Source organism: Sylvia atricapilla, chromosome 15, assembly GCF_009819655.1.
Source record: "Sylvia atricapilla isolate bSylAtr1 chromosome 15, bSylAtr1.pri, whole genome shotgun sequence".
Taxonomy (NCBI): domain Eukaryota; kingdom Metazoa; phylum Chordata; class Aves; order Passeriformes; family Sylviidae; genus Sylvia; species Sylvia atricapilla.
In genome coordinates, this window is record NC_089154.1 from 6,683,273 (window position 1) to 6,703,075 (window position 19,803).

The 19,803-nt window shown below is 47.4% G+C and overlaps 1 protein-coding gene across 1 annotated transcript; it reads right to left on the bottom strand.

Annotated features, from left to right (window-relative positions):
• Positions 1-272: 272 nt before the first annotated feature.
• LOC136367977 (mesothelin-like) lies at positions 273-18,356 on the bottom strand. The gene is made up of 24 exons (XM_066329867.1): positions 18,283-18,356; positions 16,937-17,098; positions 15,951-16,153; positions 15,716-15,807; positions 14,612-14,742; positions 14,027-14,148; positions 13,433-13,595; positions 12,480-12,695; positions 11,516-11,686; positions 10,960-11,106; positions 10,779-10,828; positions 10,199-10,319; positions 9,738-9,823; positions 8,843-8,972; positions 8,327-8,517; positions 6,444-6,534; positions 5,747-5,858; positions 5,285-5,472; positions 4,795-4,941; positions 3,888-4,021; positions 2,841-2,968; positions 2,217-2,311; positions 1,494-1,683; positions 273-836 (listed from the first exon to the last, which is right to left on the bottom strand). Exons 1-24 carry the CDS (start codon positions 18,325-18,327, stop codon positions 742-744), a joined length of 3,210 nt encoding a protein of 1,069 aa, XP_066185964.1. The 5' UTR covers positions 18,328-18,356; the 3' UTR covers positions 273-741.
• Between the last annotated feature and the right edge of the window lie 1,447 nt (positions 18,357-19,803).

A 19,803-nucleotide genomic window follows, 5' to 3' on the forward strand; every position in this document is an offset into this window, starting at 1 on the left:
TCCTTCTATAAACCTCAGACAATGAAGATTTATAAGATATAAAAGACATAAATCCCTTTTTCCCTCCTGGAGAAAAGAGGGATGTCAGGAGCTGGATATAGATTTCACTGAGGGTTTTTTCAGGCAGATCTTTCCAAAGAGTGGGGAAAAAAAAGATCTGGAAAACCTTGTACAAAGTTCCTTTCCCTCCACATGAGGAAGCTGAGAACAGTCCCAGCTCCTAAATGTTGAACAGCCACAACCCTAATGAACAGGAATAGGCAGATCCTGGGATTCTGAGCACTTTTTTGGGGGGATTCCTGCAGACAGGAGGGTGAGGGCACCCTCAAGGAAGAGCAGACACTCATCAGTTTGCTTCTGGCATTTTTACTCATTTCCAAGATTTACTTCCAAGCAGTTGGAAAACTTCACTCCCACCCTGAGGCCTTGGCAGTGTCACGGGGTCAGGTTCTGAGAAATGTCATTTTTAACCTGCAGAACTCACCCTCCAACCCAGCAGTAAGCTTGGGTTTAGCAGTGGTTTGGGGAGCTGAGCTTGGGCTGTGCCAAAGGCAAAGATCCTGCACCACAGAGTCTGGAACCTTCCCTTTAGACTAAACTGGGCTTTTTTTTCCAAGTGATTTGAAAGCCAAAAGTACCTAAAAGTGAGTCCTGGGCCGACCCAGCTGCCTGGAGCTCTGGGCACTCCTCCTGCCAGGTCTCAGAGCAGGTCACAGGCTGGTTCCCCATGGGAGGAGATGGTCAGGACAGGATGGACACCGTGAGGACACTGAGGAGCAGGGCAGGCAGGAGGTGGAATGCCGTGGCCATGGCCTTCAGAGGGGCTGAGGATGTTTCTGGAGGACAAAGAGAGGATTTGTGCAAAGAAATCCGTGACTGAACCACTCCTCCATGGTGAAATCATCCCTCTGTTCTCCCTCCAGGGATTCTCTTCACCTGCCCAAACACCAAGCTGAGTTTGGGGCATGGAACTGGAGGAGCTTCAAGTTTCTTTCCACCCAAACCACTCTGGTTCTGCCTCTAAGCCCAAATTCAAGGAAATTAATCCTCCTCACAGCGCCAAGGAGGAAGGCCTGGAAGTGCTCACTCCTTCGGGATGTTCAGCAGGGATGCTCCTGCTTAGGGTTTAAACCATAAAACACCTCAAATCCCTTCCTGTTACACAAAACCTCATTGCAGCAGAGCAGGAGAAGTTGTCAGGGGCATGGAACAGGGGTGGGAAAATGGCCTTGAACAAACATATTTTTCTCTTAAGGAATGAATTTCTAGAACCCAAAGCATTTCTGGTGCTCACTGTGGCCAAACTCAGTGCCAAGATCTCGGGGGCAAGTGATGCAGGAAGGAAAACCCAATGGGACTCCAGGATTGCTCCTCACACTGGAATTTGCTCTGCAGGGACTTCAGGCTCCTCAGCAGAGCTGCCCCACTTTAAATCCTTGCTGCAACCTCAAAGTAAACCATGAAAACCCAACCAAGCAGGGCCCCAAAGTTACCTGTGAATTTGGGGGTGACGATGTTGATGTAGCCCTCCTGTGTGCCCCCCGTGAGCCCGATGTGGAGCTGGTCCAGCTCCGACTGCTTCTGCACCTGGATCCAGTCCCGGACTGGGGACCTGCCCTGCCACTGGGCCAGCTCAGGGAGGTTCACCCCCAGCAGACCCTGCACCTCACGGGGTGTCAGGTTCTAGGAAAAAAAAAAAAAATCACAGGGATTGGGATGGGGATTGGGAAGGACCCCTCTGGCCAGGGAAGTGATGGGGTTTCCAAAGAGAAATTCCCATGGGTGGTTTCACTGGGACGAGTTTCCCTCAGGATCTGCTGGTTCCTCAAAGGTTCCTCTTCTCCTGTTGTCCTTTGATGCCAAATCTCCTGCACTCCCAGCTGGGGGTCCCGTCCCTGCTGAACTTTCTGGGATTTCTGCCCAAATTGGTGGTATTGGCTTGTCTGGATGGACATCTGTGGTCTCGTGGGTCTGTCCCCTGCCACTGTGAAAGCCTGCCCTGAAAAACTTCAACTGGCTTTGCATCCACCCAGGACTCCAAATTATATATTTTTTTAAGGAATTTCAGGTGCTTTCTCCACTTTCTGCTGCTCTAACAGAAGGAATTTGGAGTTGATGGAACCGCTCCTGATTTCCATCAACAGATCACACAACCAAACCCAAGCACTCAACACAACAAAACTCAAGGAATGGAAGAATTCCAAGCTCCAGCTCACCATCAGAGAGTCTTTTCTCAAAGTCACGAAGGTGCTGATGTTCATGTTCACGTCGTCGTTGCTGAGAGCCTTGAGATCTGCAGCAGGAGCCCCCCCTGGCACCAAAGGAAGGACAATATCAAAGGGTGGGAGACCCCAAAGGAGCTCTGCTGGGTCTTTGCACAAAAAAAGGATTTCTTCAAAATCCCTGAAGCTAGGGCTGGTAACACAGTGAGGTCCTACTGCAAAATGTGTGGAGGATGCTCCTTCTTTTTTTATTTTTGTTTTGTTTATTGGGAATTGGTTTTTTGGCATTAAAAATCTGTGAAGATGCCCAACAGAGCAAAGGAGGGTGAGAAGAATTTGGGAAAATTCTTGGCTTAACAGGGGAAAAAAAAATCGATTTTGTGACATGGAAAAGGGCAGTGAGATAAATCCTGAGCTTGATTTTCCTGCGATGGTCTGGGAAAAGATTTGGGCAACTTAAAGCAGGCACAGAGTCCTTCAATAATATTTCATGCCACTTACAAGTTGGAATGACAAACTTTTAAGAACTTGACTTTGAAAATTCCCAAGTGTTAGATGGATTTTGATGCCCATTTAGTTTGTGACTATGAGAGATCTTTCCCCTGGTTTTTTACATACCCAGGTAAGGTAAAATCAGCTCGTAGAAAGCAGGTAAATGGTGCTGGTCAGAAAAAGCTTCCTTGGCTTTCTGGTACAGGAGGTTCTTCGTCTCCTGTGAACAGGCTGAAGGATCCAGAGATGCCAGTCTGCAGAAAAATAAAGATTTAGGGTGAAGAAAGCTTTTATTATCTTCAACCTGTTCAATTTTCCCACATTCTGAGTGTTTTTCTGGGATTCTCTGCACAGCACAGGTGATCCCTAATTCCCAGCTTTATGGAGAGAAGCTGAGAGGGAAAAATAATGGCCCAATTTCCTGCTGAGAATTTATCCTTCATGAGATGATGACTCTGATGGTGCCAAATAAATTCGTGCATTTGCCAAGCTGTAATTAATTAATTTCATTTGCCAGTCCTTCAGAGGAATTTGAACTGGAAATGCTTAAAAACCTCGTGGATGTGGCACTTGAGGATGTGGTTTAGTGGTGACCACGGCTCTGGGTGATGATCTGAGAGGCCTTTTCCAAACTTAGCAGCTCGATAATTCCATGAAATTTCATTTCATTAACTCTTTCATTGATGAAAGCAGGCACAGAGTCAGACCTGCTGGGCTGAAATCAAGAGAGTTTGACTGGAAATCTGAGCCCTGCTTGGCAGGATGGGCACCAGCAGGTTTTAAACCCCCACACAGAGCGGGTTCTAAGGCGCTTCCTAAATTCCCTTTCCCTTAGAACAGAAAAAAAAAAAAAAAAAAAAAAAAAAAAAAAAAAAAAAAAAAAAAAAAAAAAAAAAAAAAAAGATGTGTGGGAAATGGATTGGAAGAAAAAAACTAATAGGCAAAAACCCCCTTTTAATGTATTATAATTAAGACACAGTTTAGCTCCTAATTTTGATGGCGTGAATTGTAACATCTCACCCTTCTCATGAGGCTGAAAATGGAATAAAGCCTTCTAAAACACCTCTCAGGAGGAAGAGAGAGACCCACCTCTGGGTCAGATAAAGGGTTTTTCCAACAAGGATGGGAAGGGGCTTTGGGAAGAGGCCGAGGACAGCCCAGTTTGTGGCTCACCTGAGGCTGGGGGTGTGGATGGCCTGCAGCTCAGTGCTGTTCAGCAGGCACACGTATCTCCTGCCAATGGCATCCAGGGCCGTGGCATTCAGGGCATTGCCCAGCTCCACGTAGCGTTTAATTGCTGCTGAGGCCTGGATTAAACACAATTGATTAGGTGGATTTAATCTGAATTTAAACCGTGGGGGGTGTTATCTTCTTTTCTTCTCAATTAAATGCTCTAAGTTTTCGTGTTCAGAGTTAGTTGTTAATTCTTATTAATTACAGTCTCACAAGCTGTGAGCTCTAGCTCACAATGGCTCTGTCTCTAACTCTTTCCAAGGTCTTTGAAGCACAAATTGTCCAATAATGAGATGGCACCTAAATTATTTTTACTTTTAACCCAATAACCAACCATTTGTGCCCCACAATGTGGATTTTTCTACCCAATTACAAAACGCCACCCAGACCCATGAAGAAGGAGAAAGAAGAAGAACTCAGCCAACACCCTAAGCCCTCCATCTTGCTTTATATATATATATTACTATATTCTAAACCCTTCAACTCTAAGTTTTGCACCCTGTGATATCACACACTTCTATTCAAACCCCACACCCACAATCCCAGTGCTGTCACTCAATTTTGGGAGCCTTTTCCACGGCCTCAGGTCAAATGCAGTGTTTGCTCGGGGGTGAAGAAATTCTAAAATTTTCAGGGGGCCTGAAATTCTCAGTGCCCAGGGTCCCAACACCCAACATGTGGTTCTGCCCCCAAAAGAAAAAAAAAAAAACCCAAATGAAATGGAACAGTTTCAAATCTGTCCATGGGGCCACCCAAAATTATGGCACCAAAGGTGCCTTGACCTCAGCACCTGCTCAGTTAATCCCAAACCAACCCCAAACCCAGGGAAGCAAAGCCAAGCCCCTACCTGGGGATCCGAGGGCTCAGTTTTCAGGAAGGCAGCCAACATGTCAGCTGAGCTCATCTTCCAGCGGGAAATCTCCTCTGGGGTGATTTGAGGAAGGAGAGGGCCCAGGTTGGAGAGCAGATTTTCAGGGAAACCATTGGGATACCTCTGTGGAGACAGAGCTGTTATGGGCACAGGGCGGGGCAGTGGGGCTGAGGAAAAAGGTGAAATGATGGTTTTAGTGTGGGTTTCAACTCTCTGATAGGGGTTGGAGGGAGGATGGAGGCACGTTCCTCTCAGAGGGGAAAGGCTGAGGGCCAACAGACCAGGAAAACTCTGATGAGGCATAGAAATGAGATAAGAAATAAATGTTTTCCTAGTAAAGGTGGTCAAACCCTGGGAGAGGAGCTGAGAGAAAGTGGAGTCACATCCTCGGAGATCCTAAATTCACCGGGACAGGGCCCTGAGCAATCCCATCAATGGAAATTGGACATTTTGGGGCTGGTGTTACCTCGTACAGGTATTCCTTCAGCACAGCCAGCTGTGGGACGCTGAAGGGGTAGGTGAAGATCTGGGAGAAGTGATTTTCCAGGGAGGCATTCCGGAGGCAGACACGCAGCAGCTCCGCAGGGATGTAGTAGGTGGGCATCAGGTCATCGTCCAGAACTGCATCTGTTATCTTCAGGTCAGCTGGGCAATCTGCTGAAGCCACAGCAAAATCAGGGTTAAATTAAATCCTTTCTCTTCGAGCTTTGAATCCCAGAATAGTTTTGGTTGGAAAAACCTCCAAGGTTGATCTGTGCCTGATCCCCACTTTGTCACCAGCACTGAGTGCCACATCCAGGAGTTTCCTGGACACCTCCAGGGATGGGGACCCCAAACCTCCCTGGGAGCCCCTCCCAAGGCTTGAGAAGCTCTGGGATGACCCCAAATCCCAGTGGGAATGTCCCTGGATCAGGGGCAGCTCCCGTACCATCCGCTCGCTTGTGCCGGCGGGGCAGGAGCTCCGTGACCACGGCAGCCAGCTCCTCCCTGGACAGGTGGGAATCCCAGGAAAGGTTCCTCAGCCAGGTGGTTACAGCTTTCTGCAAGGAAAAGGGATCATCAGGGGGGTCTGGGAATCCTGGATGTGCCTCCTGGATGCTTCGAGTTCAGATTTGGAACGTTATAAATATTTATTATTTCGTATCTATTTACAGACTGACCAGCCAGGAGCTCTAGCTAGCAGGTTAGAGAAATGAGGAAAAATGGAGAGCTTCTAACTCTTCCCAAGGTTATTTAAGTGATAATGACCCAATAGCGAGGTGACACCATTATCATTTATGTTTCTGACCCAATAATGACCCCCCAAGGTTTGCAATGTGGAGCGTTTCCACCCAATAACAGAAAACCACCCAAACCCCTGAAGGAGAAGGTGAAGACAGCCAAGAAGACAGCCAAGAAGACAGCCAAGAAGACAGCCAAGAAGACAGACTCAGACAACACTCAAATCCTCCATGTCAACTCACATGTATTACTACATACCAAACCCCCAAATTCTCATTTTCCAGAATTCCAGCACGGGAACTGCTGGCAGCAGGCTGGCTCAACAACCCCCAGCAGGTTCCCAGCCACGCTCCAAGCCCCAGCAGAGCTTCCCAAATTCCCCCAGCCCCAGGTGAAGAGCCCACCTTGGGGATCTGCTGCAGGATGCTGTGACCCAGCACGGGGATCAGCCCACTCAGCTGGCTCAGGGTGAAGGCTGACCACGCTGCAGGAGGCCTGGAGATAAAAAATATGTTGCATAATTACACATTATATTATTGGCTTTTCACAAATACTAAAAATGAATGCTAGGTGTATAATGTTAGGAATCTTTCTTGTATGAATATAGTTTCTTTTATTAACAAAACTCAAAAATAGTGTGAGATATATATATATATATATATATATTTCTTAGACTATAGCATGGTATATAAAGTACTTTTTGTTCATGTAGCTAGCTCAGAAAAGTAAGAAAGGTAATCAAGAAATTCCCAACGTACTCAGATTATCAAAATAAAGATAATGGTAACACACCCCAGAACCCCAAAAGAAAATTTATTAATCCTCTGTTACCAAGGACAACAAAGTGGAGCCACAAAGAAATTTACCTGCAAGATGAGGCCACAAGGAGTAACAAAATGTTAAATTAATAAAATAGAGGCAGGTTGGGGGGTTTGAAACCAAAAAAGCATCTAAACTCAAAGGAATGTTTAAATAATGCATTAGAATCTTTACATATGCAATATACTGGTATATTTAAAGAAGTGTTTCTAAGAGGGTAAGGGGTGTTCTTAGCTGAATGTCAGACACTCAGCTGTTTAACTATTTATTTTGTTCTCTCTCCCAATTGTCTTTTTTTTTCTTAACTTTTAAAATTTTACCAAAAAAGTAAACCTCATTTTTCACACATAGAAGTCAAAACCTTATAAAAGAAATTATAAAATGTCATTTAACAGGCCTTGTATTTATAAAATACATGTACATAACTCAAACCTTACTATTCCTAGGTTTTATTCTACAATTCTTATATTTCTAACTAAGCTAACAAATTAAATTCCCATAAGAAAAGAAGATTATAAAAATAAAAATCAGTTTACATATATATAATATATAAGAATAACAGAAAAACTTTTATATTACCCATTCCCAAGCAATACTTACCAAGTAAGTTTCAGTAACTTCCTAACCTATTAAATTCAAACACAGTAGCTTCTAATATCATAGAAAAATGACCTATATACAATAAAAATTCAGCTATTCTAGAGGAAAAAAAAGCAAGTGTCTCATCCGTCTCGTTTCTATCGCTAACACAAAGCTACAAGAAAAACAAGGAAAAAATGAGCAGGAATCAGCTCTCAAGGAAGAACAAAACTGAAAAAAAACCACATTAAAATCTCCCAGGATTACATCCTTGTCACATGTGACGTTAAGAAAACAGAGGGTTTAAACCCTGAAACGCCTCAACCACTTCCTGATGCACAAAACTCCATTGCAGCAGAGCAGGAGAAGGTGTCAGGGCTGTAAATCAGGAAAATGGCCTTGAACAAACACATTCTTGTCTTAAGGCCCTTTCTGGAACCCAAAGAATCTCTGTTGCTCACTGGGGCCCAGTCCTGTGCCAAGATCTCGAGGCAGCTGATACAGAAAAGGAAATATTTTGCTTCCCCCTGTGTTAGAATGGGGGATTTATCAAACATCTCTCACTGGACAGGTGGAGGCAGAACATTTCCTGGAAGTTTGTGTCTGACAAAGAGCCAGAACTCACCTGTGATCAGTCAGAGAAGTTTAATTAATGACAAACACACCAGAGGACAAGCTTTTATAATGAGCAAGAGAGAGACCTATTTTTCAGGAGATTTTCACCCAGGCCTTTCAGCTGAAATAATTTCAACTGGACAACATAAAAGACATCAATGGAAAGCTCAAAAGCAATGAAGGTTTTTTGGGTTTTTGGGTGAAAGCTGCTTGGGTGGAGTTCACTCAGGCCTTAATAGGGTCATGGGTTTGATTAAAGGAGAAAATCCCATACCCAAAGGTGGTGTTGCCACTACTGAGGACGTCCCTGATGGCCTCTTCTTGCTCAGGCAGGAAAGATCCACACTGGCTCAAATCCTTCAGTAGCCTCCCCCCAGAGCTCCTGATGTATTCCCCAGGCAGGTCACACACCAGCCTGCCCAGAACCTCAGCGTTCTCCTCATTTATTTCTGTGCCAGGAACTTCCTGGAATAAAGAGGTGTTAAATGGGATGGAGCATCCCAGGATCCCAGTCCCTGCAGGATCCCAAATCCTTGCCCCATTCCAAACCTCTGCCCCATCTCCCAAATCCCCTGCAGGATCTCAAGCCCCTGCAGGATCCCAAATTCCCTGCCCATGCCCAAATTCCCTGCCCCATGCCCAAATTCCCTGCAGGATCCCAACCCCTGCCCCACTCCCAATTTTCTGCCCCATTCCCAAACCCGTGCCCCATTTCCCAAATCCCCTGCTCCATGCCCAAATCCCTGCAGGATCCCAACCCCTCCCCCATCCCAAACCCCTCTCCTGGTACCAGACACTCCAGAGCCTCCAGGAGCAGCTGCTGCCTCCGAGGGTCTTCTCTGGGCAGAACATCCACGTTTGCCTCCCCAACACTGGAAAAGAACTGCCTGCAGCTCCCTGTGCCTGCGTAGTCTGAGGGGCTGGAAAGAAAAACTCCAGCAATTTTAGGGACTGAAACCAAGCTCAACACACCCCAGTGTCTGATAAAACATCTTCCACCCCTGCACACTGAACCCCACGAGCTGTTCTTCCCCAGTTTTCTCCTGTGTCATTAAATCCTTTAAAAATCCCTTAAATTGGTTCTTTAAAAATCCCTTCAATTGGTTCTTTAAAAATCGTTTCAAAGAACAAAGTTCTTTAAAATAAGTTTTCTTTAAAATAAGTTTTCACCTTAAAGAATCTATTGTGCAAGGCACAGCTTAAACTTCTTCCAAGTTTGGGTACAGAATGACAGTGGGAAGATATTGGAACAAGGGAATCCACTTTATTCCCTGTTTTCTTTGGTGTTATGGGGGAAAAGCACATTCTGAGGCCTGGGAAATGCTAAAACTTGGCCTTGGACGCTGCCTGGGATGGGGCAGCCTCAGCTTCTCTGGGAAACCTGAAGGTCTCCCCACCCTCACAAGGAAGGATTTATTCCAAAAAAATAATAAACAATAAAAAATTAACTAAATAATAAAAATAATGATTAAAATAATAACTAATAATGAATAATAAAAATAATAATTTTATTCCAGTGAAATAACACCCTCCTTCAGCTTTCTGCAATCCCATTTTTTATTCCCCAGAATGAGGCCTAAACAACTCTGAACTATAAATCAACTTAGTCAGCCTGGTTACCAACTAATCCTTATTTTTCCCCACTAAGTACTGAGGCAGCATCACGAAAACCACAGCACAGTTACCTCAAAAACAGCAACAGCTCTTTGGGATAACTGTCCAAATCCTTGGGCATCCCCTGCAGGGTCACCATCTTCAGCAGGCAGCTCAGCTGGAGGGACACCAGAGATGGCATCAGAGAGAGAAACCACCAGGAAACACAAGGAAATATAAAATAATGGAAAGATTAAAAAAAAAAAAAAAAGAAGGGGGAAAAGATGGAAATCAGAAGGTTTGGATTTTTCCTGTGTTCAGGGAAATTCAGAGCTGTGGGAAGGACACCCAGGACGTTTGGAGCATCCAGTGCCCTGACACCCCAAGAACCTCCCCCTGACCCTGGGTCACCCTCTGGGGGAAAAGCCTTCCCCTAAAAACCCACCCTCACCCCCGAGGCTCCAGCCCCTGAATCCCAAGGGTTTTTCTGCCTGAACAATTTCCTTCAGTACCTTCAGGACAACCCCAAACCATCGGGGACGTGGAGATTTACCTGGTCCTGTCCCAGCCTGACCTTCTTCGTCCTCATGGCTTTGGCCAGCTCCTGAAACCTCTCTGCTGCCACGGCGCTGGCAGCTGCACAGGTGAAGCCCTGGAGGACAGACTGGGAGAGCCTGGGAATTCCCAGCAGGAAAATCAGAAGGGAAAAGCCTTCAGAAAGGTGAAGTCAGAGCAGGACACCGCTGACTCTGCTGGTTTTTCCAGATGTAAATCATGGTTTTGGTAATTTTCATCTCAAATACATCAAAAAATGCATCAGGCCCCTGCATTAATCCCTGGAACTGCCCTCTGGAAGGCTTGGAAATGCATTCCCTGCTTGGAAATGTATCCCAGAGGCAATCTGGAGCAAGATTCCAGCTGCAGCCTGAGGCAGCAGCATCAGTTTAGAAAGAAAATGTGACCTCTGGGTGTATTTTTTAGCTAAGCCCTGGGAAATCTCGGTGTTCCATGTCTGGGTTTGGTATTTCCTATCTGTTTCTATGGATTCCACAGGGTGGAATCAACCATGGGAAATGTGGGGGTTGACAGGAAAACAAACAGAAAAAAGGGAAGGAGAGGAGGAAAATCCTCACCTGCTGAAGTCAGGCTCTGCCTTCACCACATCAGCAAAAAACATGGCAGCCTGGGAAACAAAGGCAGAGCTCAGAGGTTTTCCAGGGAAAACTGCTCCATTTCCAGGGGAATTTGTGGAATTCTGGCCCCACACAGGGCAGGGCTGGCAGGGAGGGGAAGGAGGAGCCCACCCCCCATTACCTGGTCTCTGGTCCATGGTTTATCGTTGAGATCCTGCAGGTTTGGCTCCTCTTCCCCAAAAACGAGCAGGGATTTTGGGATGTAGCTGGCCAGAGCATTGGGAATTACTTTAACCAGCTCAGCAGGGTGGCCAACCCTGGAGGAAACCTGGAAAAAAAAACCCAATAGAACAAACCAAGGCAATCTCACCCAGTTCTACTCCAAATCATGGCAATATCAGAACCAGAGAATTGTTCAGGTTGGAAAAGAGCTCCAGGATCGAATAAATCCTGCTCCATTTCTGTTCTTTCCCTGGGAACATCAACTGGGAATTTATTTCTGGGACCACCCCACAAAACAAATCCCTCCTGCTCTTGTCCCCAGGGGGCTGAGCAGGCCAAGGACAGTGACACAGACCCAGTGACAGGGCTGGAGTGGCTTGTCCTGCTGGCACCCTGCCTGGCTGTGACAGATCCCGCAGGGAACACTGGCTGGGTGTGCAGCTGTGGCACACCTGGCTCCAGGTGAGCTCTGCTCTGCTGCTTTGGGAGGCCTGAGGGGATAAAACCAAGGTCACCTTTTCCACCAGGGTCCTTTTCAGAGCAGAGGGCAGAGGTTCTATGTGCTGGGCAAAGTCTGGCAGCTGGATGGCCTCCAGGACAACTTCTGGGGACAAACTCCTGAGTGTGCTGCTGTTGAGGCCACCCACCAAAGTCCCCAGCTCTGCCAGGCTCTGTCCATCCAGGATCTGCAAAGGAATTCCAGAAAAAAATCAGCTTGGAAAAGACTTTGGAGATCTTCGAGTCCAACCTGTGCCCGATCCCCACCTTGTCCCCAGCCCAGAGCTCTGAGCGCCACCTAAAGGAATTCCTGGGACACCTCCAGGGATGGGCACTCCAAACCTCCCCGGGCACTTCCAATGCCTGAAACCCTTCCTGTGCTTTTTATCTTCTTTTCTGTCAGAGCTGGGATTAAACGTGCCAGACAGTATTTCATGTTCGGACTCAGATGTTTATTGATTCTTATTTATATTACAGTCTAACAAACTGTGAGTTCTATAACACTTCTAGCTAACTAGGTAAAAATGTCCCCCATCTCTCTCTCTCTCTACAAGGCCTTTTAAGGATAAACTGTCCAATTATTAAATGACACCTCAATTATTTTTACTTTTAATCCAATAACCAACCACCCGTGGCCCACAATTTGTAACCCCAATTACAAAACAACACCCTGACCCATGGAGAAGAAGGTGAAAAAGAAGGACGCAGCCTCCACCCTAAACCCTCCATCTTGCTTTATCTATATATTACTATATTTTAAAACTTTAAAATCTAAGTTTTGCACCCTGTGATATCCCACACTTCTATCCAAACCCCACACCCACAATCCCAGTGCTGTCACTCAATTTTGGGAGCCTTTTCCACGGCCTCAGGTCAAATGCAGTGTTTGCTGGGGGTCAGTGCCTGTGAGCACAGAAAGGCTGGAATTCTCAGTGCTCAGGGTCCCAAGGAGGGAATTCCCTGGATGTGTGGAGTCAGTACCTGGTAGCCAGAGCGGAGCAGTTTGTTGATGATGGCCCTGGACTGCTCAGGGCTCCAGCCACGGACCCTCCCCAGGGCAGGCAGAGCTGCTCCCAGCTGCTCCCCAGGGATCTTGTTCTGGATGCTGGACACGGAGAGCCCCAGGGCAGCCTGGCCCAGAGCTGCCAGCACTGCTGGGGAGAAATCCTCCAAATCCCTCAGCAGGGAGGACGCCACCTGCAGAGGTGCCAGGGAGACAGAGCAGGGTCAGAGCAGCAGTGACTGCACCAGAGTGATGCTTTCTAGACAAGGAAAAGGGTCTGAGTTTCACCCCAGGACCTTGTAAAGGAAGAACTCTAGAAGTTTCCACGCCCTCCTGATCACAATTGGCTCAAAACACTGCTAGGTCTCTTTAGCTGTTGCTCAGAAATGTAGTTATTCTCTATTTTTTGTTTGCCAAAAAATCCACCCAAATCCTTCAGTACTCAAGGGAGAGCACGAGGTTTCTCAGAGCATTTTTGGGGTGTTGTAGCAGGTGTGTGGGACCTGTCCCTGCACTGTGAGCAGCTTTGTTCTTTGTTTTTTGTATTATTTTCTTATTTTATTACAACTTTTTTTTGCTTTTTCAGGACACACTCGATCAGGTCATCTCACAAAGGTATTTTAAGCCATTTTCTGTGAGGTGCTGGACACCCTCAGAGGTATCAAACCCTCACAGAACACATCTGCCTTTTCTAAACACATTCTAGCTCTTCTTATTGGATCCCACAAGCCTTTGGATGTCTTAAATCCTCCGGATTTCTGCCTCGGGTTTTCCTGCTGAAGGTTTTGGATGGAGCCATTTCCACCACTGAGGACTGTGAGGTGATGACAACTCAGCCAGGCACCACAGCAGAGACACGAGGTGACCCCGAGGAGGGTGACAGCAGGGGACACGAGGGTTCTGTGCAGCTGAGAGGGCTCCCAGCACTCACCTGCCGCTCGTGTGATGCCATGGAGGAGGGAACTCTGCCTGCAGGAGTTCCCTTGGTCCAGGGGCAGCTCTTCCCCAGCCTCTGGGCCACTCCCAAAACCTCCTCCCTGCTCAGGTTTCTCACTGCCTCGGGGCTCAGGTAGCAGATCAATCCGTCTGGGAGGCTGCAGGGACAAAAGGAGAGGCTGCCAGACTTTTCCAGGCACGTTTTCCTTCATCGCATTAGCTCTGCTGATGGCAAAACTGCAGCTCAGAGAGCTGAAAAACCCCGGAGGCGCTGCTGGCCATCAGCTGGAGCTGGCACTGCAGGGAAATCATCCCCCAGGAAAGAGAATCTGGGGTCTGGCTCTCATCAAGGCCAAGGGAAGTGGGATTATTTGAAAATAAAACACTTAAAGGGAAAGCAAAAATGAAGGGAACCCTGAAAGGGAAAGGGAAAGTTAAGGGAACTCTGAAAGGGAAAATGAAGGGAACCCTTAAAGAGAAAGAAAAAATGAAGGGAACCCTTCAAGAGGTTGAAATGAAATCCCCACTCAAACTGTTTCCAGTCCCATGCAGAGCCACCCCAGGAAATGAGATGCCAGCAGCTCCACACCTTGAGAGTGGAAAAGCAGGAGCAGAGGTCAGGAGCAGGGTGTAGTACAGAGCAGTCTCCCTGAGCAGGGTGAGCTTCCCAACCATCTCCATATTCACTGGATCCCTGGCAAACTTTTGAAGCTGAGGGCGAAAAGAAAAAAACAAAAAATTAAAATGGAAAATAATTCAGATGGATCCTTCAATCCTGACAGTTTGAAGCAGCCTCAGGGGTTTTCACCTGGGTTTAAAGTTGTGCTGAGGTTTATTTTTTTGTTGTTGTTGTTTTCAGGTAAACACTGGGACCTTGATCGAGTTTGGGGTTGTTCCTCTCACTGCAGAATTCCCTTTGTGGAACCAACTTCTGTGCAAGCCCCCCTTATCACACGATGGGGGGAAATAATTGCAGTGACTGTTTCTCAAATTAACAAGAGGAATATTTCTGCTGGCAGCAATTCCAGGAATTTCAATTCCAGGAATTTCAAGGGATTAGAGCACCCTGGGCTAGTGGGAGTGTGGAATGGGATGGGTGACCCTTAAATCCTTCCAACCCAAACCACTGTGGGCTTCTGGTTTTGCTCTGGGACCTCTCAGGGTCTCCACTTACTGTTGGTTCATCCCCAAAAAGCTGCAGGTCCTCCACAGTGGCGTGCTCCAGGAAGGATCCCAGGAAATTCCGAAACCAGGCACTGGAATTCAGGCTGGGAACGGCCTCATTGTAGCATTTCTGGCTGGATTCTGCAGTCACACAGGGCAGGAAAACACACACCATGGAACTGGGGCAGGAAATCAGCAGGAATTGGGGATTGCTGAGGGGGGGGAGAGGCCTCAGCCCATCAGTTTTAATCCCTTTACACAGCACAGTCTGACATGAAGTGGAATTGCATCCTTCAAACTGTGCTCCTCCAAAACATCCCAGAATATCTATTCATCATATACCTCAGCACAACCACGCCTCTGCATTTTTATTGTGTTTTCTTATCCCATGCCATCATGGTTTTTGTCTTTTTTTCTACTTTTTTTGTTTGCTTTTCCCTCTTTTTTCATTCTTTTCATTTGCTTCCCTTGCAATTAATACTCATTCAACCCTTAATAACTACACCCTTTCTCTTTCTTGTCCCATTCTTGGGCTGCTTTACTGCCCTGCTTGTGGCATCACCCTCAGAGGAAGCTTTAGTTCTTCAGACACTCCACTTGTGCTCATTCCTGTAAGATTCCTATTAAACAACTGTCTCACTCTTCCCAAATAGGTGCACAAAGCTGCTCCCTAAATAGGTACACCAAGTTTCAGCCCAGGCCTCGGCCTTGCTCACACCTCACACTCAAATCCACGTGTTCATGCCACAAATTCCCACAGAAAGAATCCCAGCCCTCCAAATATTCCATCCCCAATATTTCTTCCTCCCTCCAAAGGCAGCAGAAGATTTCTGCAGGACACTCAGGGGAGCTCCTTCCCGAGCTGGGATCTTCCATCCCAGAACCAAACCCTGCCCAAGCAGCAAATGCAGTGAATTGAAATCAGCACAACCCTGCCTGGGTTGGTTTATAAAAACCCTGGGTTAATAAAGCCTTCAGGCTTTACTATTGATTTAATTGATTTGGTGATTCCCAAATCCACTCATTCCTGACATTCCCTGTTTCCATCAGGGTTTCACAAAAACCCTGTGAAGCCTGAAAATCAGGAAAATCCCGAGAAAAGCAGGTCCTTTACCATCCTGGGTGAGGAAGTGCTTGATCCCAGAGTAAAGATTCCTCTGCTCCTCCACAGGGAGTTGGGAATAGATTCCATCCAGGGCAGCCACACTGGGAAAAGAAAGTAAAAAACACTTCAAACATTGGCTGGGCTCTCACAAAAACCACGGATTTTCTCAATCCCAATCACCTTTCCCAAAGGGATTTCCCCCCCTCCCCCCCAGGGTGGCACTGAGGGGACATCCCACACTTACACCTGCTGGAATTCCTCACAGGACACATCCTTGGCACGGAGGCAGCCAAAGACCTGGGGCTCCACCAGGAATGGTCCAAGTCCCTCATGGAGCCACTGGAAGAGCACTGGGGGGGTCTCAATGCCAGGCACCTGGAGCAGCTTCTCCCACAGACCATTCATGAAAACCAGGCTCCACTCCGGGGAAAGGGGCACCTGGGAAAACTGGCAGCAGGAGAGAAGACACTCCTGAATTCCAGGGAATTCTGAGCAGAGAGTGACATAAATCCAAGCAAATCTGAATTCTAGGGATGGAATGTGTCGGTTGGAACGAGGGCTCTTTCCAAAATAAGGTAGATTAATCAAGGGATTTGAAATAAAGCTGGGAGGAATGACAGATTTGTCTTCACAAACAAACTCAGGCTCTGCTGGTGGAGAAAACCAGCCCTGAGAGAGAAAAGAAACAACAGGAAGAATCCCATGGATTGATGAATGAAAAAAGAAGATATTTGCCTTTATGAACGAACTGTAGGTTTGCTGGTGAATGAAATTGGATGTTGAAAGATGAAAGAAACAATGGGGAAAATCTATAAATTCCATAAGAATTAACAATTAAAAGGGGGGTTATACATTAAAGGGGAATTTTAGGTACTGGGCACTCAGGGAAGTCTGTAACTCTCAAGTACCTCAGCCAGTGGGGAAAGAGAGAGGGAAATGGGCCGGGAAACTGGGATAAATAGGAGGCTCCAAACTGGAGTCCAAATTGGGATAAACAGGAGGCTGAGTCCTCCAAAAATTGGAGAGACCCCAGGGGAAATGTCCCATGGCCTCTCCCTTTATTCCAATAATGTAAAAAGACTCTTCTGTCTCCTTTTTTTGGACATAAACCTCTGGCATTGGTGGATTAATTTTCCCAACAAAGCCCTTTCCTTGAGAGCAAACAGAGCAAAACTTCCCTGGATTTGAGAGAATTCCACTTGAGGGAATTCCATTTGAGGGAATTCTCACCTTCTGGCTGAACACGGTCAGGGAGGCCAAAAGCTTCCTGGCATCATATTTGGAAAAGAACAGGATGGAATATTCTGGATCCGCAGCTGTGGGAGGTTTAGAGGCCAGGCAGGAATATAAGGACATGAGGAAATCATCCTGAAGGTCCTGGAGCCAAGTTTCCTGGAGGAAAAAAAGCAGGGCAATGTAAATCAAGATGATAATGGATGGGTTTTATTTAGAGGGGAAATCACCCTCAGGGGGCTCATCCACACCTGGGCATTTGGGAAGGGATTTCTCCCTTTAAAACACTGGCATAGGTTTGAAAAGCTTTATCAAAAAAAAAAAAAAAAAAAAAAAACCAACAAAAAAAAACCCACACCAAAACCCGCCCCCCCCCCAAAAAAAAAAAAGAACCAAAACAAAATAAACCACCAAAATTTTGCCAAAATTAAAAAAAAAAAATTGATCTAAGTAGAGACTTCCATGGGGAACACTTTTATTCCTCCATATTTTTTTTTCAGGGAAAGAGTTTACAAACAGTAGAAGAAAAAACAAACCAAACCAAAACAAAAACAAAAAAAAACCCCACACCAAAAACCAAACACACAAAAAAAACCCCAAACCCCCCAGTGACAAATATTTGGAGAAACGGTATTTTTTTGGTAGAAATATTTACCAAAAAAACACAAACTGCTGACAGTTTAATTGCAATTACTGGCAGCAACTTAAGAGATAATGGCAAAAGCAGGGCAGAAAGTCAGGAATAGTCCGGGTGGAATTTTCCACACTGAGACCACTTCTAATTGTGCTTTTTTTTACCCCTTTCAGTTGCGGGGGTTTTTTACCCCTTCCAATTGTGGTGGGCTTTTTTTGGTGGGGTTTTTTTTGTTTGTTTGTTTTTTGTTTTGCTTTTTTTTTTTTTTTTTTCCCCACCCTTTTCAGTTGTGCTTTTTTTTACCCTTTTCAACTGTGCTTTTTTTTTACCCCTCTCAACTGTGCTTTTTACCCTCCAATTGTCCTTTATCCCCATGGCCCATGGTGACTCTCCCTGCAGAAATCCATTTTAAAGCTGTGATGCCAATTTTCAAGACCAAATTTGATTTGGAAAGTCCCTTCACTCCCAATTCCTTCTCGGTTTGGAGAAGGAAATCACCATTTCCCAAAGGTCCCCAAAGGTCCCCGTGGTGGTTTGGGCACTCCTGAGCCCCCCAGCACAGGGCAGTTGTCCCCTGCAGGGTGGCACTGCCACACCTCGGGGCTGGGGTGGGTGAAAACACTTTGGCTGCTCCAGCGGGGCTGTTTTTAAGGCAGAAGGAATTCCCAAGGAAAACAAATCCCAGAGGGAAGCAGGGGATGGTTCTCACCTGGGCACAGGCGAGTTGGCCAAAGGTGAGGCTGCACGGGGACATTTGGCCTCGGGCCACCTCCAGGAGCTGCTCCTGGCTGGCACTGGGGAAAACAAACAGGGACAGCACTGGGGACAGCAGGGACAGCACTGGGGAAGGGTGGGCTGGGAGTGGGGGAAACTGGGATGGGGAACTGGGAGAGGATGGGCTGGGAACTGGGGAAACAGGAGGGGGGAACTGGGGCAGGATGGGCTGGGAATGAAGGAAACTGGATGGGCTGGGAATAGGGGAAACTGGGAGAGGATGGGCTGGGAACTGGGGGGGAACTGGAAGGGGAACTGGAAGGGGAACTGGAAGGGGAACTGGAAGGGGAACTGGAAGGGGAACTGGAAGGGGATGGGCTGGCAGCTGGGGAGAAACTGGAAGGGGAACTGGGACAGAACTGGATAGGGGCAGGACTGGTGAGGCACTGGGGCAGAACTGGGAGGGGAGACGACAGCGGGACCGGCTGGGCACAGCTCCAGATGTGGCCTGGCAGCCCCCTCAGCAGCCCAGAGCACATCTGGACCAACAACCCCAAGGCACCTGCGTGCCCCTGAGCGGCGTTTGGCTCCCGGTTGTTCCCTCGGGAAGGATCCCAGGGAGGACCCAGCCAGAGCAGAGCTCAGCCCACACGGGGCCAGCAGAGGATGAGGAGGGCTGCATGGCTGCATGGCTGCATGGCTGCACGGCTGCTGTTGCATTGCTGCCCGTCAGTATAAAGGAGGTGCAGGGAAGGTCTGGAGCGGAGCTGGAGCCAAGATAAGCTCAGCAGCGGTGCCAAGGCCCTTGGCTGCCTCCCCACAGCCCGGCCCTGCCTTTCTTTGTCCTGCACGGGCACAAAACCCCCGGCAAAGGCACTTTCCCTTCACTGTTTGAACAAGTGCAACCAGAGCCTGCCCCACAGGCAACCCCGGGGGCTTTTCGGAGGGGAAATAAAATAAATCTGGGTTCAGAGGGAGCCAGGAATTGCCTCCCAGGGAAACGCTGCCACCATCGCTCACCTACCTCTGCACCGAGGCGCACACGGCAGATTCTGAGCCCCAAAACGACAGAAAAGAAAAGGAGACAAAGATAAGGAATTGTGAGAGGAATGGGCACACAGAACCCTCTGGGGGTTTTCCTGAGGGAGGATGTTTGGGAGGAACTCACCATCCACGGGGGAGCTGGAGCACTGCAGCAGCAGAAAGAGAAAAGAGAAGGTGTTAAAGCCGATTCTTTGTGATCCCTGGGATGTGACCCGGACACACCCAAACCCCAAATCCAGAGCTCCAGCACGTGTTTAGTGGCTCTGTACCTCAAACATCTGGGAAAGGCCACTTTATCCCACCCTCAGGCATGGGGAGGGAATGTTCTGGTGGTTAGCTCCTAACTCAAACTGGGGTCTGAGTGTCCCTCCAGAGGAAAGGGGGTGCTGAAGTGGCTGGTTTTTAAGCTCCCTCCAAGCCAAACCATCCCGGAGCGTTCTAAACACACAAATCGGCCTTACCAGCTCCGTCC